The sequence below is a fragment of the Schistocerca gregaria genome, chromosome 2 (assembly GCF_023897955.1).
Source record: "Schistocerca gregaria isolate iqSchGreg1 chromosome 2, iqSchGreg1.2, whole genome shotgun sequence".
In the NCBI taxonomy this organism is placed as follows: Eukaryota; Metazoa; Arthropoda; class Insecta; order Orthoptera; family Acrididae; genus Schistocerca; species Schistocerca gregaria.
This window is the reverse complement of record NC_064921.1, coordinates 753746265-753772279: the sequence shown is the minus strand read 5'-3', so window position 1 is coordinate 753772279 and position 26015 is coordinate 753746265. Positions and strand designations below refer to the sequence as shown.

The following is a 26015-nucleotide window of genomic DNA, read 5'->3' as shown; positions in this document are numbered from 1 at the left end:
CTACCAAGTTTCTCTGCCGTACGATGATTACAACACACACTGGACCTCCGGGAATAGCTGCAACGACCCAGTATTTACTGTTTTTAAGGAGTTATACATATGATGGAAAGACGTATTTCTATAGTTGCCTTCTCAGCGCACATTTTGTAAGTATCCCTAATGTGTGAATTGGATCGAACAATCGACCAGTGTGATAAATGTGTATGATTGCAGGGCCAGCCAAACAGGCGCACTGGAGTGTGTGACTCCGACATGTTCCTCATATCCGCAGGACCAGCGAGGCAGCTCACGCTATGCGGTCAGAACAGTGGACAACACAGTAAGCCTTTAAACCCTTTCGATATTTAGTTTTTATGCTTTTGAAAGAAATGATTCATATATTCGTTCGTTTATACATGGTTTTCTGTGTACCTCATCATTAAGGATAATGTTCCGGGATGTGGAAAGAGTCAGCTTATGTATTGAAAGACAGAAGCAACCACTGCAAGCAAATTTTCTGAAGTACAGTAACTACAAATTATGACTAGCGCTAATTTACTCACACTGATAAATATGAGAGTCACTTTTAGATTACTTTATTTGTTTATTGGGAGAAAAATAGCTACTTTGAAGATAAGCATTGTTCCTCTTACGCAGCTCAGCTGCACATTAGCTTGCTTGCATTCAACATTCCGGGTCAATGATTTCAGAAATCACTACAGCTGTCTCTGTACCAGTACTGGAAAAGTTAAAAAAACATTTTTAATATGAACATTAGTTTAAGGTGGAATTTCCATCCCCGAGTCCTAACGATCTGATATAAGGAACGTACGGCTAATAATATACCATTTTACTTTGTTTTTGAGTACATAGTGATTCCAGTTTCCTGCTTATTTCTACCAACAACGTGTTACAGGCTTTTGCAGCAGATTATAAAACTCCATTCTGGACGCACGACATGGGCACATAGTCTACATGGAAATTAAATGAAGAGGCGCTCCATTTGCTTAATTGGAACTTTTTAAAGACCACGCACGAGTGGTTTCGGCCTTTTCATTAGGCCTTTGTCAAGTATATCTGAAACTTCCGGATATATTATGATGGGTACATAAACTGCGGGGAAAAATCACATCACAAAAGAAAATAATTAACGTAGAGTAATGAAATTTCGGAAATACATTTGTCTAAGTAACATGTTTAAGTGATTCCCATCGCAAGGTCACAGCGCGAGATTATCCACTGAAAATCTGAAATTCTGATGCATTAATAACCGGTGCAACCCCCGGAATGTTGAATGCAAGCAAGTTAATGTGCAGCTGCTAATGTGAGGCAGCCGGATGTCAGTTTGTGGGGTGAACTTCCATGCCTGTTGCACTTGGTCGGTCAATATAGGGACGCTTAACGCTGTTTCTGGATGACTCTGCGGTTGTGGTCCGATGGTGCCCAACATGTGCTCGATTGGAGACAGATGTAGCGATCGAGCAGTCCAAGGCGACATGTCGGCACTCTCTAGAGCATGTTGGGCTACGACAGCGGTATGTGGGTGAGCGTTATCCTGTTGGAAACAACCGACTGGAATGCTGTTCATGAATGGCATCACAACAGGTCGAATCACCAGACTGACGCACAGATTTGAAGTCTGGGTATGTAAGATAACCATGAGGGTGCCCCTGCTGTCATACGAAATCGCATCCCAGACAACAACTCCAGGTGTAGGTACAGTGCATCTATCACGCAGACAAGTTGTTTGCAGTCACTTTACTACTCTTCTTCTAACCAACACACGGTCATCACTGGCACCCAGGCAAAACTAGCTTTCATTAGAAAGCACAAAGGAGCTCCACCCTGCGTCTAATGAGCTCTCATTTGACACAACTGAAATCGCAAATTGCGATAGTTTGGGGTGAGTGGAATGCATCCTACAGGGCACCTTTGATATGTCCCTGAAGTAACCTGTTTACAACAGTTCGTTGTGACACTGTGGTGCCAATTGCTGTTCAAATTCCTGCTGCAGATGCAGTACGATGCGCCAGAGCCATACGCCGAACACGATGGAATTCCCTCTCAGTAGTGCCACGTGGCCGACTGGAGCCCGGTCTTATTGCGACCGTGTATAATCGTGACGTCCGTTTCCAGCAATCGATGTACGGTGGCTGCATTCCTGCCAAGTCTTTGTGCTGTATCGCGGAAGGAACATCCGGCTTCTCGTAGCCCTACTACACGATCTCGTTCAAACACAGTGAGGTGTTGGTAATGGCGTCTTTGTCGCCTTAAAGGCATTCTTGAATGTCAGTTCACCACGTGAAATATCGAACGTAACCAACGCCCACGACCGTCACAGCGAGTATTTTAAAGCAAAGCTGATTTGCATCCTCATAGTGGAGCTACTAGCGACTGACACGAAATCTGAATAGACTTCACGTTTCAGATGTAGAAACACGCCAGCCAATTTCGTTTACGTCGCACAACTCCTTCTTGCTTTGCTACTTTTTCCGTCAGTGTAGATATTCCTTTATGTAGCAGTAGAAGAGAGACAATGCTTTGTACTTGTAGAGTATAAGTGGAGAAGGGATATACAACTTAACGCGTTATGCTGTAGAGAAGCACAGTCAAACGATAAAAACAGTAGAAGCCGAGTGGATTTAAAAAAAAATCGCCCGTAATAACGTCATGAGAAAAACCGGCGTGTTGTAATTATAAAACTGTACAATACGATAAATTAAAATTGTTAACATGCTTTAGCTTGCTGATGTGTTTCAGAATGAAGCTGCATGTGTATCATATTAAATGCTAAAAGTAATTACGTGGGATTAATTAAACTGTAAAATAGTTGCTACCAACGGAGCGTCCTCGTCTCTGTAACGAGTAAAATTTACACTCGACATAGACGCCTCGTCCATTGCAACTAGTCGTACTTTACACTTGTAATTCTGAAACACGTCAGAAAATAACTCTTTTAAGCTTAAGCATGTTAACAAGTTTAATATATCCGATTGTGCCGTTTTTATAATTATGACACGCCCATTTTTCTCATGACGTCACTGGGCACGAAACTTTTTAACTCTAATTGACTGTTCCAGTTTTGTCGTTTACTGTTATGATTTAAACTGAAAAACATGTAATGTAATTTTGAAACATGTCAAATATTCCTTTTTAAGCCGGCCGCAGTGGCCGAGCGGTTCTAGGCGCTTCAGTCTGGAACCGCGCGACGGTCGCAGGTTCGAATCCTGCCTCGGGCATGGATGTGTGCGATGTCCTTAGGTTAGTTAGGTTTAAGTAGTTCTAAGTTCTAGGGGACTGATGACCTCAGATGTTAAGTCCCACAGTGCTCAGAGCCTTTTGAAACATTCCTTTTTACCTAAACCACTGGAACAGTCTGAAGATATTGGATTGTACAGCTTTTTATAATTACATCAAGTCCATTTTTCTAATGAAATCACCGGGCGCGATTTTTTTTAAATCCACTTGACTTTTTATCATTTGACGCTGCTTGTTTACAGCATAACGTAAATTGTATACTCTCCCTGTACTTGTACCCTACTATATAAGCATTGCCTCTTATCTATTATTATTTACAAGAATATCTATATATCATTATATTATATTTGGCAGTTTCAGATAAACTTGATAATGATTTAATATAAAGGCCCAACCAGGCCGCGTGTGCACTTAATAAAGTACCAGTTAACCAACCGAAGCGGATTTTTGTTAACTGAACAATAGTTGCGTAGTCAGCATGTCCGCCCCGATAGCTGAGTGGTCACCATGACGGAACGCCGCGCCAGGTGGCCCGGGTTCGATTCCCGGCTGGGTCTGGGGTTTTTCTCCGCTCAGGGACTGGGTGTTGAATTGTCCTCGTCCTCGTCATCGCGTTGTGTTGTCTTCTTCATCTTCTCATCCAACGAGGTGGTGACAGGAAGGGCATCCGGTCACCCTCCAAATAACCTTGCCAAATCAGACGACATCCATGCCGACCCTGCCGAGTGCGGAAAACAGGCACAAGGAGAGAGAGAGAGAGAGTTGCGTAGTTAGCATCATCCAAATTTGGAGAAACTAATATATGTAAATTATTTTTACTTCTGTTTTTGTGTTTGGAAATTTGGCAATTAATCCTAAATTCGCTCTTGTAATCAAACACAGATACCTGATAATCCAAAAATCCATGAAGAGACTCCCGAAAGTTTTGCTTTTATAATATTCTTATTCAACGGTTCACCGAGCGAGGTGACACAATAGTTAGCACACTGGACTCGCATTCGGGAGGACGACGTTTCAAACTCGTGCCCGGCCATCCTGATTTAGGTTTTCCCTGATTTTCCGAAATTCAGGCAAATGCTGGGATGGTTCCTTTGAAAGGGCACGGCACACCTCGTTCCGCGTCCTTCCCTAAATCGAGGGGACTGATGACGTCGCTGTTTGTTCCCCTCTCCCAAATCAAGCAGCCAACCAACCGTTGAACGGTTCCAAAGAGTAATTAATCCTAGCCGTGTAAGAAACATCGTAACCATGTTCAACATCGTGACAACTGTTACCGAATAATCTGTAGCTGGCAGTATTGAGTTATAATAAAAACAATATATTAAAGGCTGCTTCGAGGTAAAGACACAACATTGACTTTCTGAGTCACAAAAATTCTTTCGACGACTGATTACTGCTATATGACTTTTAGAAGCGAAGAAATCAGTGTTTTCTAGAAATTTCCATTCGCTAATGAGTTACAGAATCATTTTTTGATCCAGCTTGATTTACAAGGAGAACATCTTCAGGATACAATGACACGATATGAGAACAAATAGTTCAAATGGCTCTAAGCACTATGGGACTTACCATCTGAGCTCATCACTCCCCTAGACTTAGAACTGCTTGAACCTAACTAACATAAGGACATCACACACATCCATGCCTGAGGCAGGATTCGAACCTGCGACCGTAGCAGCAGCGCGGTTCCGGACTGAAGCGCCTAGAGCCGCTCGGTCACAGCGGCCGGCGATATGAGAACATCATCTGCTAACATCAGTTATAGAACACCTTCAGAGACCTCCTCGAAAAATTTTGTGTTTTGATAACTATCTCACAACACATTCATTAAAGTCCTTTATCATGTCTAACAATTCTTTAAAAAAAGAGGAAATCATGAATATAACAGTAGGTCTTCAGGAAATTCTACAAAAGTTTCAAGGATTTACTCCGGTAGCTACTTGGGATCACATGTATTCAACAACCTGCCACATCATATCAAATCTATTGTGAGTAACATAGTAGAGTTTAACAATGAATTAAAGGACTTTCTGATAAGCAGCTCCTTATACATGTTCATAAATGGAGCCCTTTTACAACCTACCCAGTACATATAGGAGGTGTACCAAAAATGGAAACACATTGCCATGCCTAATACGCTGTAGGAATACCGGTAGCATTCAAAACAGCTTCCAGTCGTCTCGGAGTGGATAAATACAGCCCCTGTATGGTTTTAAAGAGAATCTTAGACCTTTCTTCTCGCAAAATAGTCCAGGTACTGATGATGAAGGTGGATAGCGATAACGCAACCTTCTCTCCAAAGTAGGCCACAAAGAGCCAGTAACGTTGCGAGGGGAGATGCGATAATTCATCATCGTGCTCACAGAACTTGCCTTGGACGATGCGAGCTGTATGAGCAGTGGTCCTGTCGCTTTGGAACACAGCGTCACCTTTGGGGAGCAAATAATGTACCATGGAATGAACCTGATGAGCCAGGGTGGTCAAATAATCCCTGGCAGAGCAGCCATGGGTCCCATGGAATACCGCAATATGGCTGTCCAAACCATCACCGAATTACTGCAATGTTTCGTTCTTGGGACGTAAACCCATCCAGAAGTTCGGAACAGTGTAAAACAAGACTCATCCGACCAAATGACTTCTTTCAGTATTCCGTAGTCCAGTTTTCATGGCTTCGATACCACGTTTCCCATTACGGGTATTTGCATCACTGACGAGTGATTTTGGAATTTCAATTGCTCTTTCATTCCCTGCTTATGAAGCTCCCCTCTTGTTCCTTTGGTGGTGGCAGGGTTTGCTAGTGAGACTTCAGTTCTACAATGATTTTTGCACCTGTCGCCCCCTTATCTTTCGCCACCGTTCTGTTAAATGACCGCCTGTCTCGATCACTCGAAACACACTTTTTCCACGTGGTGACTTAGCAGATGTTGTTTTTCCACTTTCCTTGTAAGCGGCATAAATCTTCGGTAGGCGCCTCTTGAAGCACAAAACACTTCAGCTACCATGGTTTCGGAAGCACCCACCAAATGAACACTAAGAATTTGGCCACATTCTCATTCATTTAGCTCCGACCCAAAACTACACAAAACACTGTTATGTCCATCAATGACACGTGCAAAGTATTGAGGACACTGCACAGATGCCGTTCGTGGTCAGATACAACAGCCTATTCTGCAAGATTTGCTGGCGTCTGCATTTATGTCCAAGTTCGAATTTGTTCCCTATGACATCGATAAAGTACAAAGAAGAGCAGCTCGCTTTGTATCATCGCTAAATAGGGGAGATAGTGTCACAGACATGATATGTGAATTGGAGTGGCAGTCATTAAAACAAAGGCGTTTTTCGTTGCGACGGGATCTACTCATGACATTTCTATCATCAGTTTTCACCTCCGATTGCGAAAAAACATTCTGTTGGCACCCACCTACATAGGGAGAAATGATCATCACGATAAAATAAGAGAAATCAGGGCTCGCACAGAAAAATTTAAGTGCTCGTTTTTCCTGCGTGCCGTTCGAGAGTGGAACGGTAGAGAGACAGACGGTTCATTGAACCCTCTGCCAGGCACTTTATTGTGAATAACAGAGTAATCACGTAGATGTAGATGTGTAGTTTTCATATTTCTGTCCAGCCCGTGTAAGTTGAACCATCACAGGATATTTTCTTTCTTACGACCTGGACATGCCATTTTTACTGTCTTCTCGCGGTATTGCCAGTATTGAGAACCGTAAGCGAATAACTTCCCGGACGTTTATTTTACTAGCAACCAGGAAACTTCCCATGATTTGAAATTTCCCTTTCATGTAACTTTTATAATGTGGTAATTTTTAGACACATGTGAAATACAGGAAGATCCAAATAACTATAAACGGCTAAACTTTAATGTAATAATGTACTGTGCTGACTTATAACCCAATATTTGGAATTAACCAGCCACTATGCGACCTCTCAGAATCTCCTCCATATAATTTCAGTGGGGAGTTTAGGCAGCATACTACATTTTAAAACGCCATTTCACCTTATAGGCTATACATTATGTATGAATAACCCAAAGAAAAGAAAATTCTATGCCCATTGTTTCAGTGGGTACAACTATATTCAGTTCAGTGAAGTTGAGAGTTTATGCATCGAGGCGAAATGCACGACATAGATTTGCAAACTTGATGGGCCATTGCCACCTGCAAGGGAAGTACTGTATTATGTAAACAGGCTCCATCCACACAATTCCGGTACAAATAGCGCAAAAACCTAGGAACATGGATTTAAATGTATAGCAGCTTTATGGCTCATAGGACTAATTATTTCCATATCTTTATGTTCAGGGATCATCATGCTTGATTTTTGTTTTCAGTGTACTTTGACGTGGACAGCGTGAGAGACCCAATTAGCATTACTATGAATTTGAGCAGAAGCGACCTAAACCGAATATGGGAAATTAAGGTTTGTATGCCATGCTATGAATTACCATAGAATGGTCCTCCTTTGTTGCAATTGTTACTTTTAGTTCATAACACTTTGTGATCTTTTCTTCTCAAAAATGATACGGCAACAGTTGTAGCTGATGGATTTGTAATTACTTGGAAACCTTATATGCAGAGGTTCTATTCATGTAACATTTTCATTCCAGCTTTGTGTCTCGACAACCTTTTCTACAAGGGCACTAAAACACATATTTTTCCGCTGCTTTACACTCGCACTCAGTTTCTTACAACATTTCACTTTCAGCTGACGTAACCCAGCCATGCCAGTAGGCGCTGACATAGTGTGTCATTTTTGCTTGTTCTGGAAATATGCAGGGAAGAAGCTACTCATGGATATTAGCTTAATGCTGTCGTGTTTGTAATATAATGTCTCTTGGACCGTGACAAATTGCACGCATGTGGATATTAATTACACATAAATCAAATACTCGTTACATTGCAGCTTTGTAGTACCTTGTGTACACAAATGGATAACCAAAATTTAAGAAAAATGCAGGATGCCTAAGACAACGTCCCTCAAGTAAAATAAAAATTAAGTCTCATCCTTTTTTGTGATTATGATGCGTTTGCGGTTTGCTAGGCATGGCCGAAACCCACAACTATTTTCATTAGCCAAATACAGCTGAAACCTCTGTCTTGAACTGCTGCAGCTCAAAAATTTCTAGAAAAACAACATATGTTGAAACATTCTTACAAAACAATTTACTGGGGATAGTTTTGTGAACTTTCTTTAGGAAACCATATGAAGGATAATTTTGTGAGAAGGCAATTTTTTTCTATTGATGAAGTTCTGGTGTGCACTTTTCAAGGAGGAATTACCAAGAGGGTTCAGAACGAAGTCACTACTTTATTGTTTCACTACTTGAAAAAAAAAAGCAATACGTGGAAAGAGATTCAGTTTTGATTTCAGATGGAAGCGCTAGCCAGAGAAAAGTGTTCCGTAATGTGCTTTCTTTACATATACTGATTAAAAATCTGAAAATGTTTTACCTGATAACTTATCTCTTTCCCGTGAGAAACCATTGTTTTTGAGCAACGATCTGGATTAGGTCATAATTTAGAGTATGGATTAGAATACGGAGAAGAATCAAGTCATCGAAGTACTATGTGACTACGATAGTTATTCCTTCTTGTTGACGACATTCAGCACCCTTCAACATTTTCAAGGTGTACTAGTCGTTGATACTCATAATGAAAGACTTTCTGGAAAGAAAACTGATGAACTAGTTCTAAGAATGTACGAAATTGCGATATTCATTTTCGTCTAGGACATTTACACAGCTCTTTGCATACTGTTGCGCACTGAAGCGTTTGAGATACGACGTAAATTTTTTTAAAAAATCGACTAATGAAAAAAAAAATTCATTTCGTAGCACACATCTTTCTGAAGAGTGTGATATGTTAAACATGCATGTTCGAGGAAATGTAAGACATGTTATTAGGTCTTATGTATGCCAAAGCGCACTGCCCACAGCATTATTTATCGCTTGTCACTGTATTTCAACGTATATGTTTTGTAATGGAAGCTACCAAGCCTATATTGAGGACATAGGAAATTAAAATGGCCTGTGGTGCCTCTCCCGCTCCCAGTCGGCCGGTTAAATTAGTAACGTTGCTTCATTGGAAAAGAACACATGTTGGAAAAACATAAGGTCGTTTCTTAGTTGCTGAAGGACAAACCGACAAAATTCTGTAAGATGTTAGAAATCACGGTCACCGAGTGCTTGATGTAGCGACAGATGACAGAGATGGAAATTACGTTGATGCAGGATGCGAATGAGACTCGTCTGGATGATTAAATGCTTTAACCGATTTTCTTACCATTGCCTCTATCATAGTATATTATCCATTCATTTAATAAAACTACCAATGAATTTCCGACGTCTTTTATGTAGTTTTGCACAAACAAAATGAATCACTGCGTGTATTTCAGTCTCGGCAGGATTTTCAGTGAACTGATTCGCTTTGTCTAAGCATAGAGAACAATAAACATGAAAGAAACAACATCGCCTTGGATGGCTTTGGACGAATGCTTCTGTTACAGCGTCTGTGGCTAGCAGTAGATTTCAGGTACTTAACTCGTGTGTGGGGAATGAATACCAACTCAAGCACAACAACCATTTTTTAAAACGGTATTGATTTTTAAAAATGCCTCATACATGATAATTCGACTGTTTATAGTTTATTGTAGATATTCTAGCCTTTGACACAAAAAGATAAAATTACGTTTGAAGGGCAGTGGTCTTCAAAACCAAACTTTCACTGTTGGCTGTTAATACGAATAGTACCCATGACTGGTGTGGTTTCTAGTTTTGATTACGTTTATTTTGTAACTGTTAGATAAACCGAAATAGGCCCTTCTAATAATGCAGCAAATATATCACACGACAAAGACGCGAGATGCTTTTGGCACAAATGATCATTTTTAAATACCTCATTTACATAAATAGTACGACAAAACATAATTCACGAACTACCAATATCAAATGCCTGTTAGGCCTACTACAAGCAAAAAGTTATATGATAGGAAATAGTTTCACATTTCATTCATACGCTCCGGTCTCTCAAGCATAAGATCGAAAAGTAGTAGTACGAAATTTTTATATAAATTTGGAATCGTCATATTCTTTCGTATTATTTGTCTGATATCCCCGTTTATTTTTCTTCGTCGTTCTAACAAACACTCTTGTCATCACTAACTCTGTAACTATTCCTACCATTGTGAAAACTTATTCTCCGGTAACATCACGAACCCTGCCAGAATGACAGATTCAGTTATCCCGCGTTTATTCGCCGGTTAGGCGTTACTACGTGTTCATAAACGCATTTTCGCGCTATTCCCAGAATAGACCATAAAGCGGCTAGTAATCGGGTAATGTACGACGGGTAGTGTAGCGATCTGGCAAACATTATTTTCTGTCAAAATTTCATTTTCTTGCATACAAGGAGAAGATAATATGTAATCTTTCCTATTTGTTATTCATGTTATTAGGTAATTTGCACTCTGAAACTATGGATTATAACAACGCTGATCATTCGCATACCCAATCAACCACATGAACAAACAGCGATTGGCATTCCCCGGTTCGGTTTTATTCAGTTAAGCTCGTATAGCTCAGTCCCTTGCGTCTGCGGGAATTTTTTTTAATATCTGTTTGCGACCGGAATTCCCCTGGCAAAGATCATCACCTACACTATGCATGCATTCAAAAACCAGCTTACGATTTGTTCAGAAATCAACTTAGAATGTGTTCAAAAATGTTGAAAATCCAAATGGGATGCGTTTCGAAATCATATGAATAATCGATAGGCCAGCGTGTGCTGGATTCTAGGTGCTTTCTGAATGTGATTTTGTGACTGTACGAGATAGCATCAAGAATCAAGAATTTTATTCACCATAGATCATTTTACAATGATATTGGCTTCGTCATACAGGATTTACCATTACATACGGAATAATAAAATAAACAAGTGTCAGTACATTATAGAATACATTTCAAGCAATGCAGTGTACCAAATTACACCAGGGTAGCTTCTAAAAGTTAATGCAGTAAGCTATACTATAATCCAATATAATATACTGTTGTATTATTTATTGTATACACTATGTAATTACACACGATTAACGACAGCACACAGTAATATGTTCAACTACAGACAACTTTTAAATGCTAATATCCTCCTCAGGCATCTCAAAGAATTCTTTAATGTCGTAGAATGGATGATCTCACAGCCAGCTGTACCACTTAACATGAATTGGCATTTTATTGAACATTTTGAGAGGGTTAACTTTGTGGTAATTTCCTGTTCTTGCTAATCTGTGGTGCAGATGGTGTTGTGTTCATGTATTTCCCCTCTGGCAATTAATTCTGAAATATTATTTTTAATATAGAGTACAGATGCATAGATGTATAAATTTATAATTTACATATTTTACATACTATGCGTAAGACTTGTATTACATCTAGTTTTAACTTAAAGGGGAGTAGCCCTATATATTATTTACATTTATCGTAAATTAACCTTGTCCTCGAGCATATTAATCTTGAAAAGTTATGGGAAACAAATAAATTTTACCACAAGTTTTTCTGTTGACTTAATAGAAATCTCACTTTGTGTATTTACTTTAGTTCATATTGGGAATTAGCAACTTTTTTGTTCAACAGATTAAAAGATTGATTGATCTTAATTTAAAGTTATTTATTCACTACCCCATAATACATTGCACTAGTTAAAATGCAGCGGCATTGTGAATGCTGTTCTTGAACACGGTATGAGCTAGTAGACAAGGAGCTGGAAATTGCCCTGACTACTGTCAAATGATTGGCAGCTGCTGAAGGTTGTTGTGTTGTAAGAGCTCCCAAGAGTCATGTAACCGTGGTAGCAGTACCATAAGTACCTCAATTACTATCCACTCCTGTGGGTCCCATCTTCTCTGCAGAACATATGGAATCTGTTATTACTCATCCACTTGACTGTGAGTGGTATTTCAATGGTAGAGCTAGGCTTCCTGCACTGGGTGGATGGGAACCATGGAGGACTCTGGGTGTTGCACCAATCTCCCTAACCAATAACTTTGAGGTGCTGTCTTTCACAGAAACCGAAACTGAGCCAATAGGACTCACTACACCTATTTTGGGGGAATCTGTTTTGTCCAATGTCAAGAGGAGGCAAACGCAAAAGGGTAGGGATCTATTAATTGTCGTCAATTCAACCATGCGGTGAATGATGGTACCCCTTAGGGAAATGACAGAAAGGGATAGGAAAGGTCACCAGGTGCATTCAGTGCGTATGACTGGAGGCCCTCATTTAACATGTTGAAGAGGCTACTTCGGCAAACATTGAGGGAACAGCATGCAACCAAATGCAGATTGTGAAACACGTTGGAGCAAATGATGCTGTGTCGTTGGGCCCCAGAGGTCATACTTGGATCATTCTGCTGACTGGCAGAGAAGGTTGAGAAGAATAGCCTGGCACATAGAGTTTCAACGAATCGCACAATTATCAGCAATATCCCCAGAATAACTGTGGCTCTATGGTTCTGAGTCCAGTGGAAGGACGAAACCACAGACTTTGAAGGTTCTATGGCAAGCTAGGCTGTGACTTCCTGAATTTGTGCCATAGGTATGAGAACTGTAGGAACCCCTAAATGGGTCGGGTGTGCACTACACACCAGAAGCTGCTACTCACATAGCTGACTGTGCGTGGGATCTGTGTGCAGGTTTTTTAGATTAGGCAACTCACCATCCAATCCAGATAATGGCAGCTGAAGGAAATCCAGCAAAAGAAATGCCTCCAACAGGTGAGAGTATTAAAATCCTAATGGTTAACTGCCGATGCATTCGCAACAAAGTGGGAGAGTTTGAAACACTCCTGAAAAGCAATGAAGCTCGTTTAATACTGGGCACAGAAAGCTGGTTGAAACCTGAAATTGATAGTAGTGAGAACTTTTGAGGAAATTTAAGTGTATAACAAAAAGATAGGCAAATGGGAAACAGAGGTAGTGTATTTACCGCAGTAGACAAGAAAGTCAAATCCACAGAGATAGAAATTGAAGCTGTGTGTGAGATTGTTTGGGCAAGACTCAGTGTGGTGGGCAGTTATAGGATGATAATTGGACTCATCTCCTGATGTAACTAAAAGCTTTAGAGAAGACTTCAGGTAATTTGGTAACAGATCAATTTCAGAATCAAAATTCAAAGTCAGACTTAATTTTATAAAATTAAAATAGCTCTGCATTACACATCATTCTAACACTTTGTGGGGGTATGAAGTGAAATGATGTCATAGGCTCAGTTATGGATAAAGCAGTTGGCAGACTTCAGTTTATTTGTAGAAAGCTGGGGAAGTGCAGTCAGTCTACAGAGGATCTTGGTCACAGAACACTCTCATGACCAGTTCTAGAACATTTCTCAAATGGGTTGGACCCATACCAGATTGGATTAACAGGGGGTAATGAACATATACAGAGAAGGACAGCATGAATGGCCACAGTTTTGTTTGATCCATGGTAGAGTGTTATCGAGGTGCTGCAGAAACTGAGCTGGTGGACTCATGAAGATATGAGTAAACTAATTCGAGAAAGTCTTCTAAAAAAGTTTAAAGAAATGGCAATAAATGGCAACTTGAGGAATATCACTTACACAGTTATTGTGAGGACAAGATCAGAATAATTGCAGCATGTACAGAGACACCGAAACAATCATTCTCTCTGTGCTCCATATGTGAATGGAATGGGAACAATAGTAATTGATACATAATAATTGGTGCAGTGGGATGTACCCTCTACCATGCACTTCATGATGATTTTGCAGATTATAGATGTAGATGTAGATTCAATAACACATGTAAAATTGTTGGAGCTATCTGTAAGGCTATAGAGCAGCATTATTGACATCATATCATTGTTTATTTCAACATCCATTGCTTGTAACTTATGCACAGCATCGAGGAATTTAGTAAGATGTGTCAGGTCATCACTAGATTGGATTTTGGGAAGTGTGGGGCTTTTGCACACTACTGCTTTGTGAGCAGGTCTTTGTCCGCCTCCGGTATCTGAGTGGTCAGTGCGACAGAATGTCAATCCTTAGGACCCGGGTTCGATTCCCGGCTTATAAAGCTTATTGTAATTTGGAGAATCCCTTCTTGGTGTCATTCAAATGAATATGTGATAGTAGTCATCCACATCTATTTAGGGCCATGAGTGAACTTATATAATTGTGTCTTAACACTTCATGGCAAGATCAACAGTCATAGTAACTATGAGGTTGTTTTATTCTGATGAAAGAATTTATTGGTTGAAAAACTAACATTTAGTCTTTGGTTAGAGGTTAAGTGGTTTGGTTTTTGAGTGGCATATGAGTTAGTTTGAAACACTAAATCTTCAATCAAATTACCAGAGAAAATCACTGAAAAGAAATTATGTGGTGCCATGCGTTACCTTCATCTTTCAATTTGCGCTTTACACCAACATACTCATTGAAGTCAAGGCACTTTATATCACCACTAAAAATTTAACTCCATGTGTTAGTGGCAAGAGAAGATAAAGGCACATCGTAATCACTACTAAAACTATCATCATCAATGTCATCAAAATCACTTTCACTCTCAGAAATTATTAGGACTCCCATGGATTTAAATGGGGGGGCTTTTTAATGCCACTTTCTTCAACAATAACGTACAGAACAGAATCAGGATTGACATCAAGGTCACTTTCATCACTTTCTAATTCAGGTTCAGATGTAACTTCATCCAAAAATTTTAATATTCCTATCTCATACAGCATTTTGCTAGACATTGTGTTCTGGGGAGGAAAATATATAGGTTAGATCTGGACACACATAGTCAAGCAGAGTGGCCTCAAATGAAGCCACACAAGTATTGCACATATTGTGCTAGACCATTCCTTGTATATGCACAAGAAATGTTTGCTTGGGTGAATTGAACAGCAGGCAACATAACTTAAGTAAATACCAGCATTAGAAACTGTCTTATGCCAATGAAGCAGGCTCTGGTCCTATTTACAAAAATTCCTGCAATGACAGCGCTATGTAGGTTTGAGAGCAGGTGGATTTAGTTGAAGCAACAATGCCACTTGACTGAGAAAAAAATAAAAGGCTAGGTGGACGAAACAGAGCCACTATGCCTCAGAGAGTTAAGTGACTTATTAATTTCCAATCTTTTAAGCTTATGGATGTAAATTTTCATCTAATTGAGAAATGTTTTTGCTCATCACATTACCTGGGCCCATAACCTGTTGATAAGTGGTTTGACCATACAGGCATGACATATAAGCACAGAAAAACCTCATTCGCAACTAAATATTCAGAGAATAACACAAAACTACTAACAGTTGATTTGGAAACATACGCATAGTGACATCTGTAGAATCGATATGTATTACATATTGGTAACATTTGAATTTCAACAAAATGGGTTAGACTGTTAAGAGTGAGAAAAAATTACTTCCAATTGAGTGGGAATGATACAAGATATTGGGAATGATACAAAGTAAAGATGATTAGAAAGTGACAAGAGACTATTATCATGTTTAAAAGAAATGAAAATAAAGATATCTTCTCATCTCTCTCTTGGCGTGAAGCTACTTTTCTTTCCCTGCAGATTCTTATATACTATTTTTGTGTTCCCCAACCTCAGTTTCATGGAGAAATTTGTAGTTAAAACTAAGATTCAAGTGTATTTTAAATGTTTCAGCCCTGTTCCAGCTGATCCTGTTTTGGCAGCTGATCACTATTCTCCTCAGATACTAATAGTTTTCAGTTTTCAGTTTCCTTTTGAAAAATACATTAAAAATTATATGTTGTGCTGGAAAGAACTAAAATGAATTGTTAAATAATTTTGCCATTGAACTGAGATAGTAAGGGAAAAACTAAGTCACAGAAAAGTAGTGTGTTTTTGTACTGTTTGTTATAATATTTGTGAGTTTCTTATAATACATATAAATAGAAGAGCAAATTATTAAACAATTCTATAAAATGCAACTTCAATTGGAAGAATAGCAGTAGAAGTGATAGTAAATGAATTGTTTGATAGTGCAGGTGTCCCAGATTGTTTTCAACCAGAGGGCTCCAGCTGGATGTTTACAGTACCACCAGGGAGAAACTGGTAAGGTTTCATCACAAGCATCTACATACTTGCATATTTTTAACTATTTCCCACGAGTTAAGCCATAGAGAAATGTGTGTTACTAAATTCTCTACAGTTCTGCTGGTGCCAGTATTCAGAATTTGTCAAATGGAGTGCAGTGTCAAAGCTTCTTGTTGTAGACCAATTCTGTTACAGGTGGTAGTGGATGAATGATTATATTACTATTTAGGTCCGTTTCTAGCCTTTGTACAGAGTCAGTGTAATGGAACAGAGAACTGAGTCGTAGCAGTAATTTCAGACTATTGTTTTCAGTTTAAAGGCATGGAATATATATTGCAACTTACAGTTCAACTGAAGGCCTTGCAAATTTGATCAAATCAAATGTTGTTTTAGTGTTTTCTAACACATTATTTCTAACAATATTAGATACAATAAATCAACAGTAACTGACATTTCATGGTACTCTGTCTATAATATCTGCTGTGCATATCCATTAACCATATTAATTTCACCATTATACATCAACCAGAAAAATTCTTTTTTTTTTAAAAAAAAAGAATAACATCTTGCATTGAGTATGGCATCATTCATTTTTCAAAATTTTTTTTTTTTTTTTTGTGAATATCTGTAATACAAGGTGAGAGTGAAGTGGAAAAAGGTGTGAAGAACAATGTGCAAAAATACAACCTTCAAACCACACACAGGATGCACAAAGAGACTTAAAATGGGACAAACACATAGAACAAATTAATGCCAAGCTGAGCACAGGCTGTTATCTTTTCAGGGTTCTCAAACGATGCATAAATGAACAGGCAATATTGTGTGCCTATTATGCGTACTTCAATGCCCATCTCAAGTATGGACTCATATTCTGGGGAAATTCCCCTGCAGCTCAAGGGACTTTCAGAATACAAAAAAGAGCCATTAGGATTATGATAGGGAGTGGTGCTCGACAGTCCTGCAAACCAATATTTAAAGCACTGAATATACTACCTCTACCGTGTATGTTTGTTGTTGACACACTAATGTACGTAAAAAAGTATATGATTGGAAATGGTGATAATACTTTAAAAAACAAAGATATACATGATTATAATACTCGAATAAAATACAACTTGCATGTACCCCCAGCCAGTACCAGTTTGTATCAGAAAGGTACATACTATCTGGGTATTATACTCTATAATAGACTATCAAATAATATAAAATGCTTACAAAATATTAGTGCTTTTGAAAGATCTGTCAGAGAATATCTACAGTACCACTGTTTCTACTCAGTAAAGGAATACTTGGACCAGAATAACTGTTAAGAACTAAAGCTACTGTAATTTGTAACATTGTATCACTGTAAGAACTACAACTATTGAAATTGGTAGCATGTTGAAAAATGATTATTTAAATATGTATCATTTTGAACTTAGTAATAAGTCCAATATCGTCCTGTACATTGTACTACATATGATCAAAGGACTCAATAAGTAAATAAATAAAAAAATAAATAAAAACATGTTGCAAAATATAGCTATAAAGCATGTTCTACTTCACACTCAGGAAAAGTGTTAAAAACAGTGGCCGTTTGATAAAAGGAGGATATTTTTTGACTACTTTGCAGACAGCATCCTGCCAGCTCATAAAATGCATAAAAGCAGGCCAACCTGTACATTATAATATTTAGAATTAATCCAGTTTAAGTGAGAAATCACATCAAAGTGAAATACGTGTTACAGATTTTAGGCCTAAAACAGAAAACTTACTGAAAGTTTGAATAATATTTTATAGGATTAAAATGAGACCATTGATGATGATTAGAGGTGGAGTAATTAAAAACAATATTTAATTTGCAAACATGGTAAACAGTAACAAGGCTTCTAATCTAAGGAAATGTCAGTCAATTATTGCACAAGTAATGTGTGGTTGTCCCTAGTAATACTGCACATATGGACACTCCAAAGGTAGTAAATTCCATTTTTCTTAAAATTGTGTATGCTCCCAAGAGCCTCATAAACATGCTCTATGTTACTTAGGGTGTGAGGTTGACCTGACCACTTTGTATTCTGATTTGTTTGCTGAAAGGTATTCATCAACATGTGAAGTTCCAAGCACTGTCGTTGATATTTTTTAGGATCAATTCACCACTCATTGGACCAGCATAAAGAGGATTTCACCTCTTATGCAGGCTGATTCAGAGAAATGGGAAATTGAAAAAAATTAAATATTTTTTTGAAAAAATGTGTTAAGTAAGGAAATTGAAAAAAATTAAATATTTTTTTGAAAAAATGTGTTAAGTAAATTTATTTGTGTTATATAATAGTCGAAAAGTCCACCTGCTTAGCTGAGTGGTAACATGCTTGCCTCCCATGCAGTGGACATGGGTTCGATTCCTGGATGGGTTGGAGATTTTTTTCCGATTGTGGACTGGTTGTTGTGAAGTTATAATCATAATATTATAGTCATCACTCTCACACAAGTCACCCAGTATGGCGTCAACTGAAATAAGACTTGCACTAGGCGGCCGAACTTCCCTGGATGGGGCCACCCGGCTAACAATGACACATGATCATTTCATTTCATAGTCAAAAACATGCAATTTAAGACTACATTAAGTGAATTTATTTTTTGAAGATGACATCTTGCAGGTGAGCTCCACTTTTGTGAAAACATTCCAGCAGTCTCTTGGATAAATTGTACATTTCAACAGGAATTTTGGCAATTGCTTCTTGGATCTTAGCTTTCAATTATTCTGTTGTAGCAGGTCAGTTATGATACAGTTTGTATTTAAGGTGACCTCAAAAGAAAAAAAAATTCATGCTGATAGATCTGGAGATCCAGGAGACCATGGAATGTCATCATCTCTTGAAATTATATGGTTTCCAAATAACTGGCTTACAACAGCCATCAGTATTTGTGCTGTGCGACAGTGATCCATCTTGCTGAAACCAGCCATTGTCAGTAATATGTGGAAATAACTGTAGATTTTGAGCATGACAATATACTGATCCAATGTGGTTGTATTCGCAAGGCCATTTTTGTCCTAAAAAACTGGAAAAGAATGTCCTATTGATGTCATATGGTGTCACAGCACCTCATACGATAACTTCATTGTTGTGTAGTGGTTGTTGGTGCAGTTGAGGAGGATACTTTTGTGCCTAGTAATGAAAATGTTGTTTTTTAACAAATTCTCAGATGAAGATTGGTTTCATCTGACATCCACAGGTTGTTAACAAACTAATTATCATTGTTTATCTTTTCAATCGTTAGTTCTCAGAATTGTCTGTATTAGGTGGATCATTGCATTTCAGTTCCTGGACAACTATCACCTTGAATGGATGGTAATGAAAGTCTTGTACCAATATTCTTCGAACACTTGAACTATACAACTGTAAAGATGATGCCTTTTGATGAAGTGAAAAGTGTGGACCTCTTATGACAGTATCTCAGATGGCTTTGATATTGTCTGTGGTGTATGAACAGTTTACACCCAGTCCAAAGGTTTCTTTTTTGTTGTTGAACATGTGTCCTCAAAATTATGTATCCACAAGTTTATTGCATGTGCTGATGGAACGTGATTAGGGCTTCTTAAATTGTAATGATGGCAAATTCTCTACATGCAGCCTCCACATTGTTACTGTTTTTGAGGGGGCAAAAAAGAGACTGGTGGCAAATGCACCTTGTGCAGCATGGCTGGTTTCTATATATTACACAGCATTAAGGGCAGAAACTGGTTAATCTACCAAAAACATACAATAGGGACATATGTGTAGAAGATATCACCAGATACGGCAGCAAAATTGAAAGTACTATTGGTTAAAAATTCATTGACAGAGCAAAATATGGCTTTAAATCTGAGGTATTGGATACCGGTTTCTCTGACCATCAAGCAATTAAATTGACTTTAAGGAAATCTCATGAGAAAAGTGACAACAGGAGGTATATTGAGGGAAGATTAATTAATGATAACAGCATTAGGGTCTTTCATATCATGTTAAAAAATGTAAATTGGAACATAGAAACCAATAGTTCAGTAGATATAAAATTCAACAAGTTCTTGTCAAATTATAAATACTGCTATGATATTTCATTCCCACTGAAGGGAATGAAAATAAACAAAAAATCAAATTCATGGATAACAAGTGAAATCAGAGTCATCAGAAAGTCTTAGGCAAACATGAAAATGCAAGTAATAAAATCACCATAAAACACAGAAATGAAATTCTCGATAATCCACTTCTAATAGCTAATATGTTTAATGATCATTATATTAATGTAGGCCAGAACATAATCACAACTAAATATAATCATAGGCAAAGGTTATAACTCCAATAAATGAAAGGAAAATGTACCTGTATCCCGTAACATCCAAAGAAGTACAAACGACCATCAGTAAACTAAAGAGTAAAATGACCTGCGGATTTGATGGTATCCCTGACAAAGTTATTAAATATAGTACTGATAATTTTGTCTCTCAACTTGTGGACATAATCAATGACTCCTTTGAAACTGGTTTGTTTCCAAGTAAACTTAAGCAGTCAACAGTAATACCAGTTTATAAAAGTGGTGACAAGTTTGACATTAAAAATTTCAGACCACTATCATTATTATCTGTGGTTTTGAAAATAATTGAAAGAAAAATGTATGACAGATTGCTAGATGCAAATCTACACAAACAGCCCTCTTCAGTTTCCTAAAACTTGTTTACAAAGTTATTGAGGACAAGGAACTCACCTGTGGGTTGTTTTTGGACCATTCTAAAGCGTTTTCTCTTATACATCATGATCTTTTACTGTTAAAACTATGTAATTATGGTGTCTGTGGTATTTGCTACGAGTGGTTCAACTCATATTTAATTGATAGGAAAAAAAGAGTGCAAATTTCTCAGGATGGGAATGTGTTCCATTCTGAACACAAAAGAGTTAATTAGGAGATGCCCCAGGCCTCAGTATTTAGACCATTGTTATTATTGGTTTTTATTAATGACCTACCACAACAGTTTTCAACAGCTGATACTATATTACTTGCTGATAGTACCAGCTTCATTATAAAAGGAAAGAATAATTATGAGATGCAGAAAAAACTCGACAGAACAGCAGAAGTGGCAGAAAAATGGTTTAAAGATAACTGTCTAGTTGTCAATGACAACAGAACTATATGGATGAGCTTCAGCTGTATAATGAACAAAAACAGAATCAATGTAAAATTCACTTTATCTCATAGCCAAATTCAGCAAAAGAATCACACAAAATTTTTAGGATTATGGGTGGATGAGTATCTAAGATGGGAAAATCATTTAGAAATGCTTAACAAAAAATTAAGCAAGAACTATTACATATTAAGAATGCTTAAAGATTGCTGCAATACCGAAACAGGGTTAAGTACTTTTTATGCGTACATGCATAGTCTACTTCGATATGGTATAGTATTGTCAGGAAATACCTCTTTTGCCAAACAGTCTTTTAAGCTTCAAAAGAAATCTGTAAGATTAATAAGTGACTTTGCTTACAGAGCATCACATAGAGATATCTTCAAGTAATTAAAAATCGTGACCTAACCATTTTTATATATATTTGAAAGTACTGCTTCAAGTATCAGCTTAGAATAGTGAGATCCACAATTATCAAATGAGGGACAGGGGTGACTATCATAGGGATGTTCATATAAAATCAATATATCAGGGACAATGCTGTTTACAAACTAAAAATTCTTTACATTGCATTGCTAGATAACATCAAAAAAATACAAAACATTAATACAAAAAGGGAACTAAAAAATCTACTAATAATCAACAACTTCTACACCATTAATGAATACCTGGAATTTTGCTCAAATCTGTAGGTCTACTTCATAACTCCCTAAACAAAAATTTATAATTATCAAACCATTCCTAGATAAAACTAAACTTATTTTATCCCCGTATGTATCTAATTATGCACCTAACTTTTGTGCCATATGTTACTATGCCTATTTAACTAAAGTATTGGTATTTAATAGTTTTAGTAAAATCAACCAAGGTGTCTCACTAGCTTTTATTTTATCTGTGTGTACAGATGTAATTTTATAACCTAATGGGAACAGGATTCAAGTAGCAGTATATGGAAAAACTGTCCTCACTAATATCTGCACATACATATATTTTGATGATTATCAAACACGAGCACACAGTACAAGGTATAAGAACAGACTGAATTAACATGGTGGCTCAGATGAGCAACCTTAGTCCCAAAGATTAATGTTAGTTTATGGGCGCTGTGACCTATCGACGTCACTATACGAATGATAAGATTTTGTACATAATACAAATATGTAATATTTTATACTGTTTTGTACTTCGACAAGTCCAATATCATGACTGTGATAATACGGGTGCTACATAAATAAATAAATAAACAATTGTCCAGGGCTACCAACACAATTTTAAAAATTTCCCTTTTTTCTAACTCCTGTCTGTATACTTGTCAGTCACAATTTGATGCTGAATCTCGTAGAGTTATGTGCATTTGCCTGTTGTTGTTGTTGTTGTTGTTGTTGTCTTCAGTCCTGAGACTGGTTTGATGCAGCTCTCCATGCTACTCTATCCTGTGCAAGCTTCTTGATCTCCCAGTACCTACAGCAACCCACATCCTTCTGAATCTGCTTAGTGTATTCATCTCTTGGTCTCCCTCTACAATTTTTACCCTCCACACTGCCCTCCAATGCTAAGTTTGTGATCCCTTGATGCCTCAAAACATGTCCTACCAACCAATCCCTTGTTCTAGTCAAGTTGTGCCACAAACGTCTCTTCTCCCCAATCCTATTCAATACCTCCTCATTAGTTACATGATCTATCCACCTTATCTTCAGCATTCTTCTGTAGCACCACATTTCGAAAGCTTCTATTCTCTTCTTGTCTAAAGTATTTATTGTCCATGTTTCACTTCTATACACGGCTACACTCCAAACAAATACTTTCAGAAACGACTTCCTGATACATAAATCTATATTCGATGTTAACAACGTTCTCTTCTTCAGAAACGCTTTCCTTGCCATTGCCAGTCTACATTTTATATCCTCTCTACTTTGACCATCATCAGTTATTTTACATCCTAAATAGCAAAACTCCTTTACTATTTTAAGTGTCTCATTTCCTGATCTAATTCCCTCAGCATCACCTGATTTAATTTGAGTGCATTCCATTATCCTCGTTTTGCTTTTGTTGATGTTCATCTTATATCCTCCTTTCAAGACACTGTCCATTCTGTTCAACTGCTCTTCCAAGTCCTTTGCCGTCTCTGACAGAATTACAATGTCATCGGCGAACCTCAAAGTTTTTACTTCTTCTCCATGAATTTTAATACCTACTCCAAATTTTTCTTTTGTTTCCTTTACTGCTTGCTCAATATACAGATTGAATAACACCGGGGAGAGGCTACATCCCTGTCTCACTCCTTTTCCAACCACTGCTTCCCTTTCATGCCCCTCGACTCTTATGACTGCCATCTGGTTTCTGTACAAATTGTAAATAGCCTTCCTGTCCCTGTATTTTACCCCTGCCCCTTCAGAATTTGAGAGAGAGTATTCCAGTCAACATTGTCAAAAGCTTTCTCTAAGTCTACAAATGCTAGAAACATAGGTTTGCCTTTTCTTAATCTTTCTTCTAAGATAAGTCGTAAGGTCAGTATCGCCTCACGTGTTCCAACATTTCTATGGAATCCAAACTGATCCTCCCCAAGGTCCCCATCTACCAGTTTTTCCATTCGTCTGCGTTAGTATTTTGCAGCTGTGACTTATTAAACTGATAGTTCAGTAATTTTCACATCTGTCAGCACCTGCTTTATTTGGGGTTGGAATTATTATATTCTTCTTGAAGTCTGAGGGTATTTCGCCTGTCTCATACATCTTGCTCACGAGCTGGTAGAGTTTTGTCATGATTGGCTCTCCCAAGGCCATCAGTAGTTCTAATGGAATGTTGTCTACTCCGGGGTCCTTGTTTCGACTCAGGTCTTTCAGTGCTCTGTCAAACTCTTCACGCAGTATCTTATCTCCCATTTTGTCTTCATCTACATCCTCTTCCATTTCCATAATATTGTCCTCAAGTACATCGCCCTTGTATAAACCTTCTATATACTCTTTCCACCTTTATGCCTTCCCTTCTTTGCTTAGAACTGGGTTGCCATCTGCCTAAAGTTCCATTTTCTCAACATAGTCACTGTCCAGGAAATTTGATAGCAGGCATACATTACATGGAAGTCTGATCAATAACTGTACCTTACAAGGAAGTCTGATGAATAACCAAAATCTGACTTCTCACTGAATTGAAACTTGTCTATTACTACTTTACAAGATAGACCTTGACTAGTCAATTTCATAATCCATGAAGAGAATGGTCTTTCACTGACCTGCAGGTCAGTGTACATTCCAAGGAACTCACCCAAAATACTTCATCCTGTGATGAGTGATATACTGTGTAAAACTCTAAACCTCTAACATAAGATTTTTTAAGGGACCACGAATTCTGAACACTGTATGGAAGAAGACACTATAAGGAGGAAGACCTCCAGTTGATAATTATAGAAGTTGAGTCAAATTTTACTGAGGATATACTACAGAAAAACCAGTGAATGGTAAAAATTAAAAAAGAATTAGCTGCAAACAATTACTTTAATAATGAACGTGTTAAACACTATTTCAGTCAAACAATAGCTAAAAACTGTGAATTGGTGCAACTAGAATATCACATACTTAGGACTTTTTGAAGAAGTTAAGCAAACTTATTTGCTTCAGGTTTCTTCTAGAGTGTATCAGAACCATTTCTTACTCCAAATGAGAAAGTTGTGTTATTGTTGTATCCTCAAGTTTATGGGCCATCATAAACCTCCTGAATGTTTCAAATCCTTCAGCTGCCTTTGTATACGAGGTCTCAGGTTCATCTTCCAACTAACTATCACTTTTATTTTCACTTCCATTTTTAATTCAAATAAAGGACTTCACAAAAAAAAGGCTCATTCCCCTTCCATTTTCAAATGTTATTCCATCTAGTTTGCATGCATAGATTTGCGCCAGGAATATCCCATGTATATCATGTAATCGGCCGATGTGAACCAATCTACACTCCAAAAATATACACTTGAGGTGCATCTCGGATGTATCGTGTAATAGGGGCACAGTATTAAACACACTGTACAGATCTTCACCATTTTCTTATGCGGGGAAAAGAAAAAGCAAAGTAGCACCAACGAGACAAGTGACAAGTACAATGTGGTCACATCTCTTGTGACTCACTTGTTGACACTGATGTGTGACTCATGCCGAGCACAGACTTTCAGAGCCGTACAGATCTACAGAATGGAAAATGAAGTATCTACACCAGTGTCTTAAATGCTATGAAGAGGGAAATAATTGATTAGGGTTCCAGAAATATGAATGTTACATTGAGGAAATCATTATATAGAAGAAACATACTAGAGGAAACTTTAGCGTTGTGCATATGGGCTTCTGGCTGTGACCGGAAAAGGTGGATATAAGATAGAGGAAAATTGTATATGTATTACCTACTTAAAGCAATATGTGAAAAATAAATAATATATACTCCTGGTAGCTATAGAAGAATCATACTTAGAATAGAGTTGCAGTCCTATTCTTTTGACTGAATAGTAGAAAATTTTGCTCACTGATGGATGTTGTAACTCTCAGTTGAATCATAAATAAGCAGAACTTGTCGTT

At 37.9% G+C, this 26015-nt stretch overlaps 1 protein-coding gene across 3 annotated transcripts in view; it reads left to right on the top strand.

Moving 5' to 3' along the window:
• Positions 1-26015, top strand: part of LOC126334936 (uncharacterized) — a 194971-nt gene that overhangs the window by 122966 nt on the left and 45990 nt on the right. For all 3 annotated transcript variants that reach the window (XR_007564790.1, XM_049997677.1, XM_049997678.1), the window contains exons 5-7: positions 214-319; positions 7586-7674; positions 16274-16340. Coding sequence is in view for 2 of the 3 variants with exons in the window: in XM_049997677.1 (XP_049853634.1) it covers positions 214-319; positions 7586-7674; positions 16274-16340 (262 nt within the window). In the remaining variant the exon portion in view is untranslated. The remainder of the gene's footprint in view (positions 1-213; positions 320-7585; positions 7675-16273; positions 16341-26015) is intronic.